Genomic DNA, 20,611 nt, shown 5'->3' on the forward strand with positions numbered 1-20,611 from the left:
CCTTGAAAGATAAATCCATTTGTTATGATGGACTTTTCTGTTTTATTTCAACCACGACCCAAGACTATCAGAAGGCCTAGAGCAGGGGAGGGGAAGTGATAAAAGGAGCAACAGCAGACAGAGTGCATGAAGCAAGGCTTCAGTATACCCTGGATTTGACCACACTCCCTTCTGCAGATGCCATAATACTGTACCTCCTGTGCCAACTTCTACTTCCGTGGAATCTCTTTCCAAACTTCCAGCGCTACTCACAATGTTCATTAAATGAATGGCTGTCCAGGCAAAAGGCATGCGGTATTTGCCTAGTCTTTGGCAAAACTGTTCTGCCTGGCATTTCAGTTTTTCCAACTTTTCTTTATTCTGTGAAGAAAGTTTAAACCCAGACCATTAAAAAGAGAGGAATACAAACAAAGGTTCAGTTAGCAAAATTGCTACGTAACAATGGCATCTGTTCTAACTCGAAATGATTTTGTGCTTCAACCATGCCTTCTGAAGGAAGATCACTATTATACAAACAGACTTCTGCTTTACAACACTGCCGTCAGGCCAACAGTAGCAGGTACAGGACAGCCTCACAGTCAGAGCAGCCAACTTTCTGCTCTTCAGCTTCCTGAGCAGCCTGTCAAATCCCAGTGAGCACATCTGGCTCACTGCTCTTTCAAGAAAAACTGAATTTTACTCCGTGAGGTCTGAAATGGCCTCTCTATATCAGGAGCTCGGATCACCTGGAATTACATGGGAAGCAGAAAACATTCCTCAAAGAAGCAGTATCATACCCATGTTATTGAGAAAAAGAGGGTATGAAAGGACTTTGCCATAATTCAGTCCTTTAAAATGTCCACAGACAGGGAGCTGGATAGCAGACAGCTCTGCTACTTGCATTCTTCTCGCATGTTCAGCACACGCTTGTGCACCTTGCTGCGAAGGAGACCTTGCAAAATCAACCTTTTAACCTACATTCCTAAGCATCCTGCAAATCCAACTCCGAAATTTCACATAAGCACATTCCAACTTGTCAATCCCAGAAAACACAGGGGTTTTTACTTCCGTTATCTAAACACTTCAGGTGGAAGATAGCCATTTGTCACATTTTGGTGCAGTGATGTAGAGACAGAGATTAATAAAAAATGTTAGCTTCTTCAGCTAAAAATACGTTAGAACTTTAGGAAGCACAACTTTGGAGCATTCTGGGGGCAGGCCCATGCCATCCACTGCACTCTAGAGGATGGTGTGCAAATTGCTGAAGACAAGAGTTAAAGGAGATTGATAATGAAAAAACAAAACAAAACAAACAAGCAAACAGAAACACTAAAATATAATTTTTTCATCTACCCTTACTACGTGTAAAAATAGCAGCTTTATCCTGCTGTTGAGTATGGTCTTGCTTTACAATATTAGCAAAAAGAAAAATCAGGAGAAAACAGTGAAAAAAAAAAAAGAATCAGAAATGCATTGCGATTGAAACCCAGACTTGATGGAGAATGTCCTGTTAACATATTTCATCAGCTTGTAACCCTTCTAGAGCAAGGGAGAGGCACCATGATGGAGTTAAGCTGCAGATGCAATGGACAAGTTGAAATTTTACTGCAAATTCACATCAAAGGCTGCCTCCACTTGACCCAGCCATAAGCGCACAGCTGATCCTTTGGGACAGGGAATTACAGATGACTGAGCTTGATGCTCACCGCCATGTCTCCCCTGTCAGCTACAAAAACTGATGACCTTTAACTACTCTCCCCCCATAAGGCATCAAGATTCAAGGCTCTTTGACTCTTCTTTGGCCTTTAGAATATGACTAGCTTCTTAATTAAAAACAGATCATTTTAACAACAGGAACAATATCAATGACTGTTGAGTCCAAGGTGAAAGAAAGTTATCTCACTCCTTAATTTGTTAATAACAAAATGCCTTAAAATGCTCATAGCCAAATTTAAACTTCAAAAAATCTTACCTTTGCTGCATCAGACTCTTTAAAAATCATGTAAGGCTCTGCACATTCCCCAATATCTCCCTGCTGTAATACTTTTTCAAGCTGAGAAGGGAAAATGAACCATTATAAGGACATGTATCCAGCAAGGATTGTTAAATTAAACAAACACTAGGAAGGAAAAACATTCTTTCAAAAGAATTGACACTTGATTTCCCTTTGTGAGTCAGGAACAACCACTACACTCAATTTGTTAGAGCCATTAAGTTCCCAGATCTCCAGCTATAATTGGATCACAAGTGTAAAATATAGGTTCAAAGGGAACATATACCAATTCACTTTGGTTTCCTATGTTCTAGAGCCACTTTCAGCTCATTTTTAAGGTTTTATCGACAGCTTACATTGTCTTCAACAGCATCATTTTCAGAAGACTATTCCTATTTCTGATCTGCTTATTGAGGAGCTATTTTCAGCAGCACAAGACAGTGTCTCAGTTGTGTTCAGCTAAACCAGCAGTATTTTAAATCAGCATGTTTTCAAACCAAGTAATGGATAATAATTTTAAAAATACATTTAACCACAGAGTAGATATTTGTTTCTGAAATACTTCTCCCCCTATCACAAACACAAAGATTGTTTCTTTTAGAAGCATCCTGTCCCTCCACTGCATGCCTACTACAATGCACATGCTGTTTTTAAACTAGAAAATCTTTAATCTTCTCCCATGCTTATAAAGTGTCATTCATACTCATCAATTAGTACAGCTACAAGATACACATTATAAAGAACAAGACTACTTCCCATCAAATCTTGCACTCCCTGATGAGTTTATGCTAGCAATAGCAGCTGTCTGAAAAATGGATGCCTAGTGAGTAACAACAGCAAGTCCCATGCAAAAATTCACCTGGTAAGGCATGCTATGCATCTGTTTTCTTTATCCCTGACTTTATCCTTTTCATCATCAAATCAAAAAACCACCTAAGCAAATCTCTACCAGCTCCTCTTGGATCACTGGTTTGACAAGCACTGATGTGCAGTCACAAGCTCCTTTGGCCAGATCCCCATCTCAGAAACACGGCATTATCTTCTCCTCATATCTTGTGCAAATCAGAAGAGTGAATATGTGTACACGGGGAGAACTTGGCTTTTAGAAGGGACTCAGAGACTTGCACAAGAAAGGGAGAACAGATTATGCCCCAAAACTTTGAAAGCCTTTTTCTCACCTGGGACTATTCTGTCATGCCAGAAAGCCCAAATTCATTTTCAGAAGCTTACTCCTCATCTAAAATGCAGTACATGAAGAACTTGCACAAAACAGAGTCAACAACATTCTCAAAAAACTTTACTAGAAGGCAATGTAACCACTGCCTGTGAACTGAAAGTATGTATCGAAATCCCCTTTCTACAACAGGATAATATTTATGCAGAGACTGGCCAAAAAAATGGATTCAAGTGCCAAAATAAACTAGTAACATTTGTGTGCTCTTTCAAGCAAATGAAAGAAAACTTCCATCTTTGTATACTTTATTCCAGGAGTGACCAATGTAGCATTTAATTTTAGTTATAGATCTCACTCTGTTAGCAATTTAAATGTGTAAAGACATTTGAACATCTGGCTTAAGGGCATATATCATTTTTGAAATGAGATTCAGATCAAGATGTATTTTTGAATCACTCACTTATCCCTAATTTTAGGAAGTCAGCACATTGTTTCACCAAAGCCAAGGTCAAAACCCAGAAAAACACTCTGTATGAAGCAAACATCTGTGCTTTATTTTTTTTTTTCAGTTTTTCAATAATAACAATGTATACCTCCACTGAACAGTTCCTGTTACAAAAGAACTTAATGTACCAAATGAGAATATTTGAAACAAAACAAAATTTTGAGGTTCCAATGTTTATATTTTTGAAAATACAATGCTGCTCTCCAAGTGTAAATAAGTTGGATAGCCAGCCACACTTGGTTTTATTTTATTTTAAATAGAAGAGGCAACAGAAATTAAAATTTCTCCAGCATTTCTTACCTTTATTACCAGAAAGACATCTTGAGAGGGGTAAGTGATAGAAAATATGGCAGATCTGGCCAGTGTGGATATAGCAGCAGGGGGGACATGTGGACGAAGCATTCCCTTCATTTGTTCAGAATTTAAATCAAAGTAGAAATTTTCTGAAATCTAAGGAAGAAGTTTGTTAGCTTCAAGCACTAGTTATACATTGTATGTTCCTTGAAATCTTCACAAACATAACAGACGACTTCAAAATGCATGCAGAAGAAACCCCACCAACAGTGCTTCCTTTCAAATCCAGGCATAAAAATAAAAAATAATTACCTCTTCATTAGGAAATAAAAGCAGAACAGTAGCAAAAGAGAAAAGAAGCGGAGCAAATAATAGACACTGCTTGTAAAGTTTTGTCTACCTCCTCTAAGGTAGTTACAGGACTAGAAAATACAATTGCTATCTAAATTGAAAGTATCAAAGTATTGAAATAGTAAATGATCTTTAAGATCCTTCACAGAGAAAAAAAAAAAAGATGAAAAAATAAAAGAAAAAAATCTGGGAGGAAATAGTGAGCTTTTTATGCTGAAACACAAAATCCTCTACTATATCAAGGCTTCAAAGCCAAAATGAACGTGAGCTGGTTGTCAACACCAGAGGTCACTAAAGAACTGACTACGTGAGAGAAAAAAATGTATTCACAAGATGATAAAATTGGCTTATGAAATGTGATTTAAATATTAAACAAAGTTCACATAATATTCTGCATATTCTCATCCATACAATTTAAAACTCAATGCATTAAATTCAAGTCTTAAAGAGATAAATGTCAAAATGCATATTAGCAATAGTAGAGAGAAAAATGTTGGAGATATCTTGAATTAGGAAAACTAAGAGCCTTCAGATGTTAAATACAGAACATAAATAGGAGAATAAATGAATTTTGCATTCCTCATAACTTAGATATTGAAGAGACTGCTCAGCTTTATTTTGACTTTAGCATGTATTAAAACGTTACTCGGTCACAAACCACACTGAATCACAAAGAAGAGAGGAAGAAAGTCTTAAACAGAAGAAAAACTTACTGAAACCTCTTATTTAGATTAAGTTCTCTCTGGGGAAAACATTTTTGAAAGGCCAGATTGGAAACTATATACAGTCTTATTTCAGGCACTCACATATTAAATAATATTTTTAGAAAAGTGGTTATATTTCAACTATGTTACTAAGCGGAAGAACACATAAGAAGGTTCATGGAATTCCTTCATCATTCTTCCAACCACTAATTATGTCACTATCTTCTTAATAGTTTCTTTTCAGAATTAATCCCCTCCATTTTTCTTCAATATAGGTTTATAATGTTTCCATTGAAATGTAAGGTAATAAAACAACCTACCTTTTTCTTTTCTTTAACATCATACAAAGCCAAACTTGCAAAAATGGGCTCAATTTCTATCTCGAATCTTGATAGAAAGAAATAGATAAAATCACTTGACTTGCATTTTGTTAGAAAAAAAAATAATAATAACCAAACCATTCCCCAAATCCTTTCTAGATAAGGTGAGAGCTGACCACTCTTCGCTGAAATGTCAGAAACAGGTGAGCCAACCTAAAGGTTTCCACCTGCTAGAAAAGTGGGAGTGAGACCTCACTTTTCGCCTGTCCTGGTTCCTCTGCATTGCCTCTACTCCTTTCCACCAGGACACACCTTTCTAAAATTTTAACTAATTGACCAAACAGGAAGGCATGTTTTATGTCCTGGGAATTTAATCCCAACATCTATAAATTCTTTTATCCTCTACTAGTGTTGCTTGAAAGCTGAACAGAACAACCTAAGAGCTTCCTTAATGAAGGGAAATTATTACTTGGGATAGCTGTAGCGCTTGCCTCCTCCGATTACCTCGAGAAGCTGTGCTGTGTGCTAACATACTACAGCTCACATGTTGGTATGGCTAAATAGCCCACTGCTCCTCTTGGCATTACTGACAAGAAAGCTCCTTCCTCTGGAGAGCTGGGGACAGTCATTGTGTCATTTTTCTGCTTTTCACTATTTGTCAGCAAATACCAGTATCTCAAAAACTTTCAGGAAGATGTCGGTTTTTCAGAGTAACTTTTATCAAGGAAGTTTTTCACGTAAACCAGAACATCACGCAGTGCAATGGATATGGCATCCATCCCAGACAGACTATAAAACGAAACCTTTTACTCAGTGCCACTGTACCTTTGGCCTAAAGGCATCCAAGTATTTGTACTATCTGAACCAGTTTCAAAAAAAAAATAAATCTCTAACTTACCAAATTGCACTAAACTCATTGTACACTCACCTGGGATGCTGAAGAAATTAAAAAATAAATAAATAAAAATGAGCAGGGACTGAAATGCTATTCTCCTGCCTGCATAGCTTCTCCATGCAACTAATGCCTGATCCCTGGTGGCATCTCCCAGCGCCTGGCATCCAGGTCTGAGATTTTCAGCCTGGAACTCTTTCTACCACCAGGCAGAGCAACATACAGGACCACATCAGCCAACAGGTATTTTCTCTAGTTCTGCAACAAAGGTGAGATTAACCTGAAAATGACCCTGCTTAGGTCGTCTGAAATAGAAAGGTAATCTTTCTATTTTACCCACATTTCTCCTTAGACTGAAAAATTCCCTGGGGAAGAGGCCACATACTTCTTTTTGTGCCATTACGATAGCACAATCTTGGATGCTAGCTATTAAAACAATAAAGTTTCAGAGATTATTGTGGTACACAAATAAGCACGTACTTGGCAGATTTGCTATAAATTTAGAGTCAGCAAGAGGTGCTCAAATAGCAGAAATTATTAATTTCCAGAATTTAACTTATTTATGCTAAAGACACCATTCTTTGGAGATGAAGCTCCACTGCTACTGCATATTATGTTGTTCCAGTTCATAAAAGGCTGCAAAATCAGTTCATCTCTACGGCTATATTAGGTCCTGGAGTACTCTACGAGTAGGAGCTATGTCCCACACATATATCTCAGTTATGAGCCGCAATGTAGTCTAACTGGAGCTCTCTAATAAGAAGGGTTGACCTAACTGAGGACACAGAAGATGAATACAGCAGTGTGGAAAATCAGTTTTGTACTTTATTTCTCCAAGGGAATAACAGTAAAATTTTACCTTGTGTTATTAGAGAAGAGTTATAGGCAATGAACCAGCTGCAGGTAACCCTATATTCAGGAGCTTCACTTCATTAAACTTGTTTAACAGGTCTCTATTCCTCCAGTTAATGCTGGCTAAGTATATAAAGTCCTCACTCTTAAAGGGACACAGTCAAGGTTGTTGAGCCTAAACTTTGGCAAATCTTTGGTTTGCTTACGTTGTAAAGCGTTAGTCTTACGTTTTCAGGCTCAAGCGTTTTTAAATTTTATTTTTGCCCCACTTAAATATCCTTTTTAGAGCTGAACACCAATGGCTGGTTAAGTGCAGAGCCCTGTGATATGGGACAGGTATAGCTACAGACTCACTGAAATAGAATGCAAAAAAATGCCCAGGAAGGTAAATACTTTCTATGTCACACCAATATAAAGGAAGTGTTGAAGATAAACTGAGTCTGATGCACACTGCCGTGTAAGTTACCCTTTACAGAATTAACCTTTAAGCCTACGACTAAAGTAAACAAAGTTACATCGCTTTAAGGGTAATAAACAAGGCGGCAGAGTATTTCCAGGTGCATGTGGATACAACAGCAGATTTAAATTCTCCATTCCTGTAACACAGCTGTTTGTTGGAGTGATACTTACTTAAGGGACAAACACTTCACCAGGAGTCTTTGGCCAAAGTGTTCTTTGGGTACTTCGGGGACACTAAGTCGTTCTATAGGCTCCTCCTGAAATTTGTCACAAGAACAGCCATTTAGACACAAGACTTGTAAAAACCACTAATGCCATTATGAAGCAAGTACATTCATCATTTTTTTTCTCTTAATACCCTAGCACCAATCTAATCTAAGGTTTACCAGTGTATTGCATTCTCCAGCAGCTATGAATATATTAAAATTCCCCTAATGTTTCTACATTGTAGGGGACTAGATAACCGTAAAGTAAAATCTTCAGATTTTACTTTACGTAGTATGGATGGCAAGACAGCATGCTGAAAAAAACATGACTCCAGCAAAATAGCAAAAGTTCTCATGGAAAATTAAAGGTTCTCATGGAAATTAAACAGAGATGGTCTTAACTCCTCAAAATCAACTGCAGACTGACAGATTTCACATTCCCTACATCCTCCACTTTTTTAATCTCACCCACATCCATACAAAAATACCTCATCTGGTGCTGGGTGTAGTGCAAAAAGCTCCTTATGCCTATTGGACTTCCTCTGATCTTCGTTGTGGTGGTCGATCTCTTCGTTTGGGGTTCGGTCCAGTAGGTTTGGGAGAAGTGCGTCTGGAAGGGAGTTCTTCAGATCAAAAATACTGCATGCCCAGCTGCCCCGGGGAGTGTCGTCAATCGACATTGAACGTCGCTTAAGGTCATCCTGGGATTCAACAAATTAAAAGCAACTTATAATGGGAAAGGGACTGCACTTTTAAAATGCAACTATAAATCAGGTTTTATGTAGCAATGTTTCAAAGGTACATTACTTGTTCGTCCTGGTAACTGTTGCCATCTGGAGCTTCATCTGACTCAAAGACCTGTTTCGGGAGCCCCTTTTGCCTCTCCTTCTGTTTGTCTAAAGTGTTGGGATTAAATCCAGTTCCCAATTTGTGATACCTAAAAACAAAGTATTGCAAGTGCACTGTTAGCATTTTTTGATCCCAAACCCAGAAGCAGAATTGCAGAACAAATCCAGTATTATCAGCGTGGGGCATCTCAAAGCATGAACTGCTCTGTGCAAACAGTATTTCCAGTCACTGTCCGCTGTAGCTGGGTAACAATCCAACAGCCAGTATTCCTGTAGTACAGTGTGACTCTGTTCAATTATAAAGCCATGCTGGGTGATGTCCAGGGAAGTATTATCAATGCCCAATTATGGGCATCATAAAACGTGCAATTGTAGTGCCAAGCTTAAACCAACAATAACGCGGGGATGGAAAGCCAGCGGTTCTGCTGAAGCAGGAATTGGCTGGCAGCAGAGAATATTAATACCCTGAAAACCAACACATCAGCTTCAGGTAGGACTGCAGGAAGCCTGAGGTCCTGAGCACACTGGAAAACATTTGAGTTTCTGACACCAACTAAAATGAGCATCTTCCCAAAGCATCTCTATAAACAGAATCAGGCCCTTCAGAACAATGCAGAGCTTAAGAGCACTTGTTAGTAAACAGTCTGTCTGCTGTTGCTGACAAGATCAGACCTCTTTGACTAACAAATTTTTGGATACCAAATGGCACTGTGTCTATATTTACCCACACATATGGCCACAGCCACAGCATCCTTACAATACAAACTCTTAAGTCAGTTCCTGAAGTAGTGCTGGGGTCACATCTAGAAGTAATTGTTCATATCCTGCCCTGTTACTAAAATTAACACAGAAGGATAAACAGGCATGGCAAATGCATGGACGTGCTAGCAGTGAATAATGAAAGGGAGGTGAAAAAGTTGGAAAGTATTTTCCTCACTAGGCTATACTTCCTGAGACCTGAACAATGTGATCTGCACAATCCTTAGCCAAACATTTGCATTTCAAAAACTTAAATTCGTTCTAAGCCAGAAATGGCTTCAGAGATGCTTGTGGTCATTGCTGTCATCAGTCTAGCGTACAGCAACTGATGCCCTAAGGTTGAAAAATAACATTCTATATTTTTTTCAGGCCAACAAAAAAAACTTATTTACCTTTTCCAATACCATGGAACTATTCACTTAACGGATGGATTCCTCTGTCCCCCAAAATATTTTGGTTACAAAGAACCGTAGACAAAGATTGAAATAAAGAATTTTTGCCCTGGGGTGGGAGAGAAAGGAGGATGGCACATCTGAAGTCGTGTTCTTCTAAAGCTAGAAGAGCTGGATTTTGTGCCCCCAGAGCTAGCCAAAGCACCTGTAAGCATCCAATAGGATAGACCAAGGAAACCTGTTACCACTATCAAGTAACAGATCCCTGGTTTCCTAGACAGCAAGACTTTATGTGAAAAACAATTCAGTTCTTTCCAGCCAGGCTTTTGGGCTTCTCCTCTGTTCCAGCAGCAACCCCTTCATTTTCACCCAGTGCATTGACAAGATTTTATGGCAGTAAAAACTGCTGTGAATGTTTATAGAAGCGCCTTTCCTCTTCTGAAGGGGTAAGAGTCTGACTGTGGTAATCACTCAGTACACACCCTCAACCCACTCAGGCAATGCTGATGTCTCTACCTGAGCTCTGTGGACACAAACCACAACCTGCAGTTGATCTACACAGGACGGAAAGCTTTACTGTTTCCAACTACAGCTCCTCAGTGCAGGAATCACAGCCAGGTACTACAGATACCAGTGAAAGTCACTGAGAAACTGAGACGTGTGCTTGCTGAGTGGGTCACAGTGTCCAAGCCTACTGCTCACAATGGCTGGGAGTTAATAAAACATCTCTCTCTGCCAGGTTTCTTTTTTTTTCTTTTTGTGTGTGTGTGTGTGTGTGTGTGTGTATGAGATTGCAAACCACATTTTTATTAGGTCATCTTAGCACCGCAGAGCATATCTTCAGCATCCCCTGGAGTGGTGCTCCGGACAACATTAAACCAGTGAATTGTAGCAACTGCCACAAGGGCAGAGCTGTAGCCGTAGTCAAGTCATTTTTAGGTGATGCACATCACATGGATCACTTACTCCTTGACAACAGCTCTTGAAGTCATCAGACCTTCAATCATCTGAGAGAGTATATGTTCAAAGTAAAACTACTCAGAAACTTTCCAGCTAATTTGCATAAAATAGTCAATGCATGCATGCTGCCTAAACAGTTAACTCATTATGTAGACATTGTGATAGTTTAAATATTAACAATCATGTCTTTAAACCACATACTTTCTCAAAGTGTCTTTGTGAACAAATAAACAGGGCAGAATACTGTGCCTTCCGGTGCTTGTGCCTGCACGTGAACCTTACATCTTTACAAAACTGAAAGAGCTAAAAACATAAGAAAGCAAGCACGAAGTAAGTGATGACAGCAATTTTACTTCCCTAAAATAATTTTACATTCCTTAGTTTCCCTATATTCTAAAGGAGCTGCTGTTGATGAAAATGGCCTAGATTTTCAAAACTGTCCTAAGGGGTTTTGATGTATATGAGATCCAATTTTCAAAACACAAAGCATCAGTTCAGCTGAGCTGGGCAACTAAAAGCCAATGTACATGAAATCAGTACCCAGGTCAACCATTTCTGAGCCTCCTCATACCAGTTAGCCACCCTGAAAAAATTTGAAATATGAAATCAAGCTGACAAATGTCACAGGGTACTTACTTCCTATTCACAATTGCCCAGTCTTCCGTGTAACTTCTTACACAGTCCCTCACATGAGGGTCCATCTCACTGTTAAAAGAATAAAAACAAACATTGTAAAATCACAGAAATGATACTGCCTTTTGACCATACTGGCTTTCCCTTAGGTTTGTATGTGCTGTTTCAGGCATTTATGGACAAGACGTCCAGGCTTCAGCCTTGCAGATGTTCCAGTGCGGAACAACTAAATCTCTTGGGTGAGCTGCAACCCTGTCACCTCCTACCTCTCTTCGGGAACAGCCGACACGAGCGTTCGACATTCTCGGGGGGTGTACACAACCTCAATGTCATCAGAAGGAAACTCAAACAAGTCTCGCAAGGGGCCAGACTCGACTGGCATCGGGTGTGCACTAAGGTATTCCTCCAAGTCAACCGGCTCCACAGCTTCTGTAAGTGGCACCTGGGAAAAGACGAGCAATGGAAGAGTCTTAAAACAAGGAGAAATAAAAAAATACACGGATGCATGGTACTTGATTTCTAAACCAGCTCTTCTGCCTTGTTGTGGAAACTTAATCAGACTATAATTAACCCCAGTGATTACCTATGGTAACCTAGTGGTAGCAGTCTTAGTAAATACATCTCATAATGCTGTTTTTCATGTCTTATCTTTTATCTGCTATTTCTCTAGATATTCCTATTATGCATATCATCAAAATCTCAAAAACAAAACAACAACAAAAACACCCACCTACAGATTTCCCTCTATTTTCAAGAAATTCATCAGAGTTTGCCTCAAAAGCAAATATTACACTTCATTTCCCATGTGTGTGTGACTTTGGATTTTTTCTTACCATGCTGCTGCTCTGATGCAAAAGGAACCTAATTCAAGAAGCAAAAAATCCTTTCACCCTCAGGCACAGCCCACAGACAGGAATTCAAAGCATGGGCTGATTTACTAGGAGCTCATGAAGTCACAGAATTGTGAAGATTAACATTATTTTGAATTAAGTGACATCTCTGGGGATCACAAAACACACTGTTTGTCCACCAATGGTGCAAGTTTAACTACCTCTTCTACTTGACATTAGGACCTTGTGCACGAATATGACTGAGTCCACACCAACAAGGGACACCACTCTAAGTGAAACAGATGCTTAAAAAGCTTCTCCTGGGCACAAAGCTGGCACACACAGCACGAGGAATGATTGAGCAACCACACGTGCAGAGCAGCAGCAGGTTTCACTGGATGTACTGATCTCACCACACTGAAAAAAAGTGTTTTTTTTAAGATACTTAAGAAAAATCTGCGTAAACTGAATATATACATTACATAACTGTGATTTTACATATGTATACTACATAGATACATACATATTCTGATTTAAGCACATTATACTATAAGGCCGCACATAAACATAGACATTAAGAAAATGAAACACTAACAGCAAGTTTTTAGGAACCTGTTTCTACAGCAACTGACAGCTTTCCTAGAATTCCCTGGCTCGTTCCAGCAAGACTAAGTGGTTTCATATGAGTCACAAAAACACATCAAAATTCAGCAATTTGTTCTCTACTACTTCCTCTTTCCTGTCATCCAGATGATTTCTGTGGAACAGTAAGCATGGCTTGTCTTCTATTGGAGATGACTTTTTAAAGTAAGTACTAAGTGTTCTTATTAAACATGCTTCTCAAAAATTTTGTTATTTCAACCTAAAAAGTCTACTTCTTAAACTTTATTGCCAAAAAGTTCTAAAATAAATGAACTTTTTATTCAGGGAAAAAGACTTGGCTAGCACAGCAGGTATTGAAAGAATCTCTCCTGCCACAGCCAACCTCAATGAATACTGTAATTTTCTTCTAATACAGAAGGCCAAACCTTCAGCAGGAAGGTGGCATGGCTCCAACAAAGTCAGGTGAGTTAGCCCAGATGACTTCATGCCTGATAAGAATCTGGTTCACACAGAAAAGTAGAATAAAACATGTCTAGAAACCCAGTATTGATTTCTGCAATTTAGGTAAAAGGCACCGTTACTTTCTGTGCAAAGAGATGCAATGTAATCATCACGTATCTAACTCCGACCCCACAACCTTTTTTCCCCTTCTAATCTTTGACTTTGGAAACAAAGTGAAAATACTTAATTGCAGGACTTGTCAAAGGACAAACCATGTACTTTTAGCTGTTTTTATAACTGCAAAACTCAGGGCAAGCAGAACTTGTCTTTGCTCTTTCCCACTTTGCAGTCGACATGTCATCACCTCACACTATATGTTTCTTTTTATACATGGATAGACCAGCTCCACATGGCACAGACAAGCAACAAAACTTACAGCAGTAAAGTGTGGCAGTTCATTGTTGAGGAATTGCTAGAAGTGTACGCTTTTTTTCCAAAGAGCTGCTACATACTACTACCACTACTTTGCATGCAATCCTTTGTGTGCACACAAAGTAGCTGAAAAGTCCACCAAGTCCACTGAATCTCCAAAGAAGAGTAAGAATTTAGAAAGGGAGACCTCATGTAAATGATGACAAAAATAACAAAATCACTGGGCAAAGGCCACAGAGCTTTGGGGTGGCAGAGATGTGGGAAAATCAGACCCTCACTCAGACCCTCCCTCTGCCAGTCCAGTGCCACAGCAGGCTGGGGGAGCCCCTCAGGGTGCCTTAAAGCTGCTTGGCTCACCCTATTTATAAGCTCTAACATTTTAAGACTTACTTTTGCTCTTCCTGCTGACCCCCCTTCCACACTTTCAGCTTCAGAGCCCACCCACCATTTTCGTGGGCTGCCTCAGCAGAGCAGAACTGACCGTGGAAACGTTAAGTTTAGATCAGCACGTATTAATTTACCTACACGTTTTCCCAGGCTAATAAAGAGGCACCTTTTCCTCATTCCCTCTGGTCTTTCACATTTCCTCATACCCTGATTAAGTACAGAAAAATACAGAAGACAAGTAAAAAATTCTCTCTGTATTAACGCAGAGGCTGCACAGGACTGAGCGGACACAGGGCAGGGACTGCCAAAGCTGCACCACTTTTCCCAATTCCTGGCATTTTACAACCCAAATTTCATTTGTCCAACAGCAGCATCATGATGCATTTGACAGAAGGAGAACCAGCTGGCTCTCTAGCGAAATGGCAGCAGTGCTAGTGGGGTGACGCAGTGCCAGGCTCCAGGGATTTCCAAGCCCTTCGTACACCTCAGTTTTAGGCCCAAGGTTACACTTCACAATTTTCCAGTTTGTCTCTTCAGATAACTATTGTACCATGAAGATGTAAACAAACATAAAAGTCAAACCCAGAAGCCTGTATTAGACTCACCATCTGTGCAGCCAGAAATACTGTCTAGCACCTGAGTAAACAGGCCAAACATAAATTCATGGCTATGAAGAGGAACTACTTCGTGTCAGACTATTGGCAGATAAAAGGCAAGCACATTATTTTAAGCTTTAGATATTTGTGGGGGAAGAAGTGATGAAAGAGGAGGAGGAAAAAAGGATGAACTAGCGCACCAAATGGAAAGTGAACCCAAATGGCATCCCTGCGTTTGAGCTGAAGCACCACAGCTCCTCAATGGCCGCTCACTGCTGACGGCTTAACTTGGCCCATCCTGCTACACACTCCTGCATCCCTCTGAAGCTGTGGATGAGACCAAGAACAAGAACAGTATACAAGGGGCTATTTTTCTATTACCTGCAACCTAGCCAAAGCATCAGCTGTCTGAAACTCTTAAACAAATCCATCAGGTCCAGGGCGCACACTGAAGGAGTCAGATGAGTTCAGATAAAGACCAGGTTATCCAACATAACCATCCCAGCTTCATCGCTAACCAAGGTGCAGAACCTGTTTTATCTCATCGCTGAGCCTCCAGACCTTGTCTACCTCAACAGCCAACTCCCATGGCCTAAGATGACTGTGATACTTTCTCAGTGTATGGGAGTTTCGTCCTTACCCTTGTGCATCATTCTGATGTATGGCTGATCTCCAGACTATCACAATACCAAGCCCCACTTTCAGCTGCATATGAGAAGGTTTTGAAAACTGCTGCTGCACAAATGCAGGGAACATGCGAGGAGCTACAGAGATATCCTCTTCCAATGTCCCTGCCCATGGCAGGGGGCTGGAACTGGATGGTCTTTAAGGTCCCTTCCAACCCAAGCCGTTCTGTGATTCCACACTGCTGTTTGCTGACAGGCCGGAGACAGAGCTCCATCTTGCTAGGTGCCGCCAGAAAATGCCTTTTCAGCTCGCCCTGGCAGCTCCTAGAAAGCAGAGGTGCCTCCTCCATATGCAGATGTTCTTTCTTCATCAGACTCCAGATAACACAGGGACAATTTCAGTCAAGTATCTGCCAGCGGGCAGTCCACCTACCAACCTGCTAATTACACCTTGCAGGAGAACGAATACCAGAGCACTGCTCTTAGGAAATCGCTCACAGGGTGTCTGCTCCCACCAAAAAGTGTTTTGGAAGCCCCTCCAGAAACTGAAGCTGTGCAGGAGCTCTGACCATCTTCTCAGCTAGGACTACAGAATTATTTAAGTTAACAGCGAATACATGCTAAAAATATGCAAAGGGAAGCCTGCTCTCAGCATTGTGATTATTGCTCTTTTAGAAAGTACTCCTTGATTTTGCACAGCCTGTAATTAAAGATCAATTTTTGGATAGACTTTCAGATAATTCCTTAACACAGCTTTCACTCAGTCTTGATCCCTAGGGCCACTTCACTCACAGCAAGAGCTCTTCTGGGGCTACAGAAATCAATAGGACTGTACAGGGGGAAAAGGGACACTTGGTGTGCCTACGAGGGGCACAGCCTGCTCCCTTGCCAACCTAACACCCAACACGACATACCGGTAAGCTGCTGGTACAGCAGAAATCAAACAGTCCATATTTCACACTTACACATCCCAATCACCCCAAATCAAACATCACTTGCAAGCCATGGTTCTGTAAATATCCTTAATCTGACCAAGGGCACACACTCTGTCGGCTTAACTAATACACCAGCCCCATTGATTTGGCTTATATAAATTATTTAATGCACGTATTCCATATGTCCATTTGTGCTGCTGCAGCTCTGGCTCTCAGTAGTTGCACTACAAAACCCTATTTCAAAGGTTTATAACTCTCCTGAAACAGGGACAGTCAAGCTTTCTTCTTTAAGGCTGTGTTATTCTTCACTGTTATATCCCCTTAAAAGCTTGAAAATAAAATTTCGTTTCCTATCGACTTTGTCCTTCTCTAGACAGTAAACATAGTATTTTGCTGTAGTTTTAGTGCGCCACTAGCCAAAATGTGTCTCCCTCCTATTTATTTCTTCTTCTGAGCACCCGTGTCATCATCATCAGTTACAGAGGCAGCACCTGCACAAACCTGGTGACAGGGGCATGAACCTCTGCTGGAGGACAGGGCAAAACCCCACAGAAGGTAACACAAACTCCCACTTCAGCCACGCGTCTCACCCAGGAGCTGCAGGGACAAAGGGCTAACACACAAGGAGCTCTGCACCTGGGGCACCACGCTATAAGGCTCGTGGCCTTTTCTGCCCCACCAAGGAGGCAAAAAATAGGAAGCAAAGGGCAGAGCCACCCTGAGGTGCCGGCCTGGTGTGGCTGGCAGGGACAGGGACAGCAGCAGCCAGCGGCGTGCAGGACAAGGCAAGCACTGACCAGGCAGCAGGGACACTTTCCATTGAGGCACTTTTCCATCACGCTCAAGGAATGACCAAAGGAGAAGTATTTAATTAGCTTACCATTTCATTAGCCATCATTATGGGCCCTTGCCTGAACAACCTTCCCCTCCAGTTTGCTTCCTTAATGAAGCAATTACATCTAGGCTAGTACCTAAAAAATTAAGGTCTGTTGTCCTGAGGACTGCACAGAAGCCCAGTAAAGGATCACAGCAGCAGCAAGGGCAGAAGAAGGGAAAATTACCATCTCCATCTCACAGACAGTGACTGTAGCACTGAAAACAGCCTGTATAGATCACTGCTGTGCAGCCTGATGCCCACAGGCATTCAGATTTTTGTCTAAGGGACTTGAACCTAACTTCTCCCTGCACAAACAGCAGGGCAGAGGGGAGATTTCTAGACCCTATTCATTTCTAGACCTTATTCCAACAGTTTGTTGCCTAACTCACACATATCATAGAGAGCACCATGGGTAGTCTTGTGGGACACACACTCAAGTCCAGCTATGATTTTGCAGACTTCCTGCTAGCATATGTCAACACAGCCATGAAAATCACAATTTCCTTCTCATTTCCTCCTCCCTCCCCTACTCACCCTCCCAAGATGCTCATTCTTATGAGGGGTCACAGCAGCATTTTAATCAGTTATGGCACGATGGGTTGGCAGGACGCATCTAGCAAAACAGGGATTTGAACCCAAGTTCCCCGTGTCCCAGTCCAAGACCAATTTTCTTTTTTTTTTTCCTTTTTCTCCTTTTTTTTTTCCTACTCTCCAGGGGCACAGACCCAGTCTGCATTTGTCTTTGAGGATCACAGTACAACTTAGGGCCTTGTAAAAACGATATTGGCAAAGACTGGAGGGTTGTGTCTCCTGTCTCCTGTGTGGGAGTAAAATTCCCAGTGCAGACATGATAAGGGACCTTGAAAAATTAACCTCGCGGAGCTCCTCATCACGAGGAGGATCCTGACTACTAGTTTTACTTGGCACTTTTTCAAAATCAGGGTAATTCTTGGTAATTTTGAAAGTAGGACAAAGTTCCACCTTAACTTCAATACCGCCTTAAATATTAAACAATTTATAATGTGCTAAAACTGCAGCAGATTGCGCCAAAGCTTCAAATTCTAAATTAATACCAACTTCCCACCCACGGCCTCCCTGGGCAAAATCTTGGAAGGACAGAAGAAACGGATTAGCATTTCAAAGCTGAGCCCCAGCCTCCTCTGAGCTATCGCTGGGTCTCCAGGGCAAACAGGCACTTCCCTTGTGGAGCATTCAGGAATGCAGATGGCCTGCTCCTGTTAGGCAGAGTCCCCCTGAAAGGCACACTGGTATCTCAGAGAGCTGCAGGAGCAGGCAAGAAATCTATCTGATGGACCGCAGAAAGGACTCGGTGTAAATCTGGGAATGCGGGAAATGTGCTGCTAAAAAAAAATAAAAATTGCAGGCAAGTTAGAGGAGGTAAGGGTTTAAGTATATTTGCTAAACAGAGACATCTGGTTTGGTTTTAATTGCAAACTACAGGCCATAGTTAATCTAAGAGGTTCCGAAACATGAGCAATGCAATATTAACCACTGACAATGCTCAAGGAATTAAAAAACATGTTCTGCTTGTGTAAACTACATTTTGCTTTGCTGTAACACTTACTCCAAAAATGGTCATCCCTGGTTCCAAATTCTAAGAATCCCATTTTCTTAGAATCGTCGTTTGTCACTGCTGCAGTTCAAGAAAATCCATACACCTAATTTCATATTCCTAATGACTGGTGAGCACAGAGAACTCCTGCATTTAAATTCTCAGCTGCATTTGTAATATATGGAAATATTCAAATGAGCTAAGGAGATTCCTAGGCAATCTCTGCTGTTCATCAACCACAGCTGGCTACCAACCCTCAGCGAGGATGACACCTCCTCAGCCAGAAAATGCAGTCCCTACCACATGCATGCAGGCTGCCTCTGGAATGCAGCTTCCTATCTCCTGCTTTGCCCTCAGCACTTCTTTTGCATGGTGTTTTGAAATACGTAAATACTACAGAGAATAGATGATTAAAAAGTCCTTTATTTCAAACTGCAAATGTACTACTGCTGGTGAAGCTAAGGTCCACTTGGTCCAACAAAGAATCTTCTTCAAATAAAGGGTATCTTCATCTTACTCAAGACACTGGTCTAGGATAGAAAGAAACCCTCTAGAAAAAAATACATTTTGCTTGAAAATGTGTTTGAGAAAATGACCTTTGTGTAAAAGAATATGAAGGTTATGTTCCTTAAGGAAATTCAGTGATATTTAAGGCACACTGTTGTAAATCATGAATCAGTTTTCCTCTGTGCAAAGGAAAAAATATCTATTAAATTCCCTCAAAAGTTTCTGTAAGCATTCTGTAGGCAAAAATTTCTACAGGCACTTACCATCGAGTTTTGGATTATTTTTACAGACAAGACCAATGATCTGTAACTGGTGTCAAATTCGTATAATGTCACAAAGCTTGAAATGTGGAAAGCCTCTAATGAAAGAAAATATTTGTAAATATACCTAATACCTATCTAAAGAGGATCCTATGTATAACTAACACCCAGTCTCAAAACCAGTCAGAAGTTTTATGTACAAATATCACCAGGTTATTTGCTATTATAATTGGCTGCTAATGTAAGGAGCCATTAGGGTATAGAAATATTAATCAGAGATTAATTAGTTATCTGGGAATACCAAAGCAGCTTCTTACAAAATGCAGAAAACACGAGCTATACCTCCAAGGACGGGTAAGAAGAAAGTACCTTCTTTGATGACTAAGATTTATGTAATTTCACCACAGGAGTATTTCAAGAACGGAAAGACTTTGATATAGAAAATGCAAGTGCTGAGACAGATCTGAAAGAGATCGCTACCCTCTGATAAACTGCACCGAAACCGAGCCCCGAAACCGAGACAAAGGAAACATCAAAGCTCTCTTCTTAAAGAGATGAAAAAATCAAGCACAGTTTGACCAGAGCCTGCAGAAAACTCACAGACGTTTGGCAGAAACAATACATCAGAGCAGCACAGCCAGATCCCTCCGGACCTTGCTGGTTTGCATTTGTGGGGAGCGAAGCATCAGCTAACGAACCATGCTTTGGGTACAGATGGGCACAACATCTCAACGCTGTCCTGAGCTCCTGGGGAAGCCAGTAGGAAGCACCAGCACCCGGCCAAACTGCTGACCGACGATGCTCTGGGAGCACGTTGGACCTTCAGCCTTGGGTCTCCTGTTCCACTGCTCAGAGCTGGCTGTTCTGCTCCTGAGGATGTGTCACAACGAACTTGAATAAACAAAGACCAGGATTTAATTGCATTTTTAGATTCTGAGTATTTCTTAGCAGGCCTGTCGTAACGCTTCCTGTAAGTAAGTGAACTGACTTGGTGTAATAGCATTTAGTTAAGATTAGTTATCTCTGCTAATGTTTAAACTGCTTAAATTATTGCAGACAAACGAGTCTCAGCAGCCGTTCTGTGAACACCAGGCTCACCAACTCTATGTAAAAAGCTCAACCCCTGCAGCAGGACTCTCTGCTGATCCCATAACCAGTTCCTAGCAGTTTGGGTTCACTAAAGAACACGGCTGCACCAGAGCAGAGTTAAATGTGAGCAAGCC

General features: G+C 40.9%; 1 protein-coding gene across 16 annotated transcripts in view; it reads right to left on the reverse strand.

Moving 5' to 3' along the window:
* Positions 1-20,611, reverse strand: part of DOCK7 (dedicator of cytokinesis 7) — a 97,850-nt gene that overhangs the window by 64,065 nt on the left and 13,174 nt on the right. For all 16 annotated transcript variants that reach the window (XR_014695703.1, XM_084528589.1, XM_084528588.1 and 13 more), the window contains exons 3-11: positions 11,588-11,763; positions 11,325-11,393; positions 8,537-8,666; positions 8,218-8,430; positions 7,695-7,780; positions 5,321-5,387; positions 3,952-4,101; positions 1,952-2,032; positions 195-360 (exon numbers count right to left, since the gene is read on the reverse strand). Coding sequence is in view for 15 of the 16 variants with exons in the window: in XM_084528589.1 (XP_084384715.1) it covers positions 195-360; positions 1,952-2,032; positions 3,952-4,101; positions 5,321-5,387; positions 7,695-7,780; positions 8,218-8,430; positions 8,537-8,666; positions 11,325-11,393; positions 11,588-11,763 (1,138 nt within the window). In the remaining variant the exon portion in view is untranslated. The remainder of the gene's footprint in view (positions 1-194; positions 361-1,951; positions 2,033-3,951; positions 4,102-5,320; positions 5,388-7,694; positions 7,781-8,217; positions 8,431-8,536; positions 8,667-11,324; positions 11,394-11,587; positions 11,764-20,611) is intronic.

The sequence above is a fragment of the Aythya ferina genome (assembly GCF_964211825.1).
Source record: "Aythya ferina genome assembly, chromosome: 8".
In the NCBI taxonomy this organism is placed as follows: domain Eukaryota; kingdom Metazoa; phylum Chordata; class Aves; order Anseriformes; family Anatidae; genus Aythya; species Aythya ferina.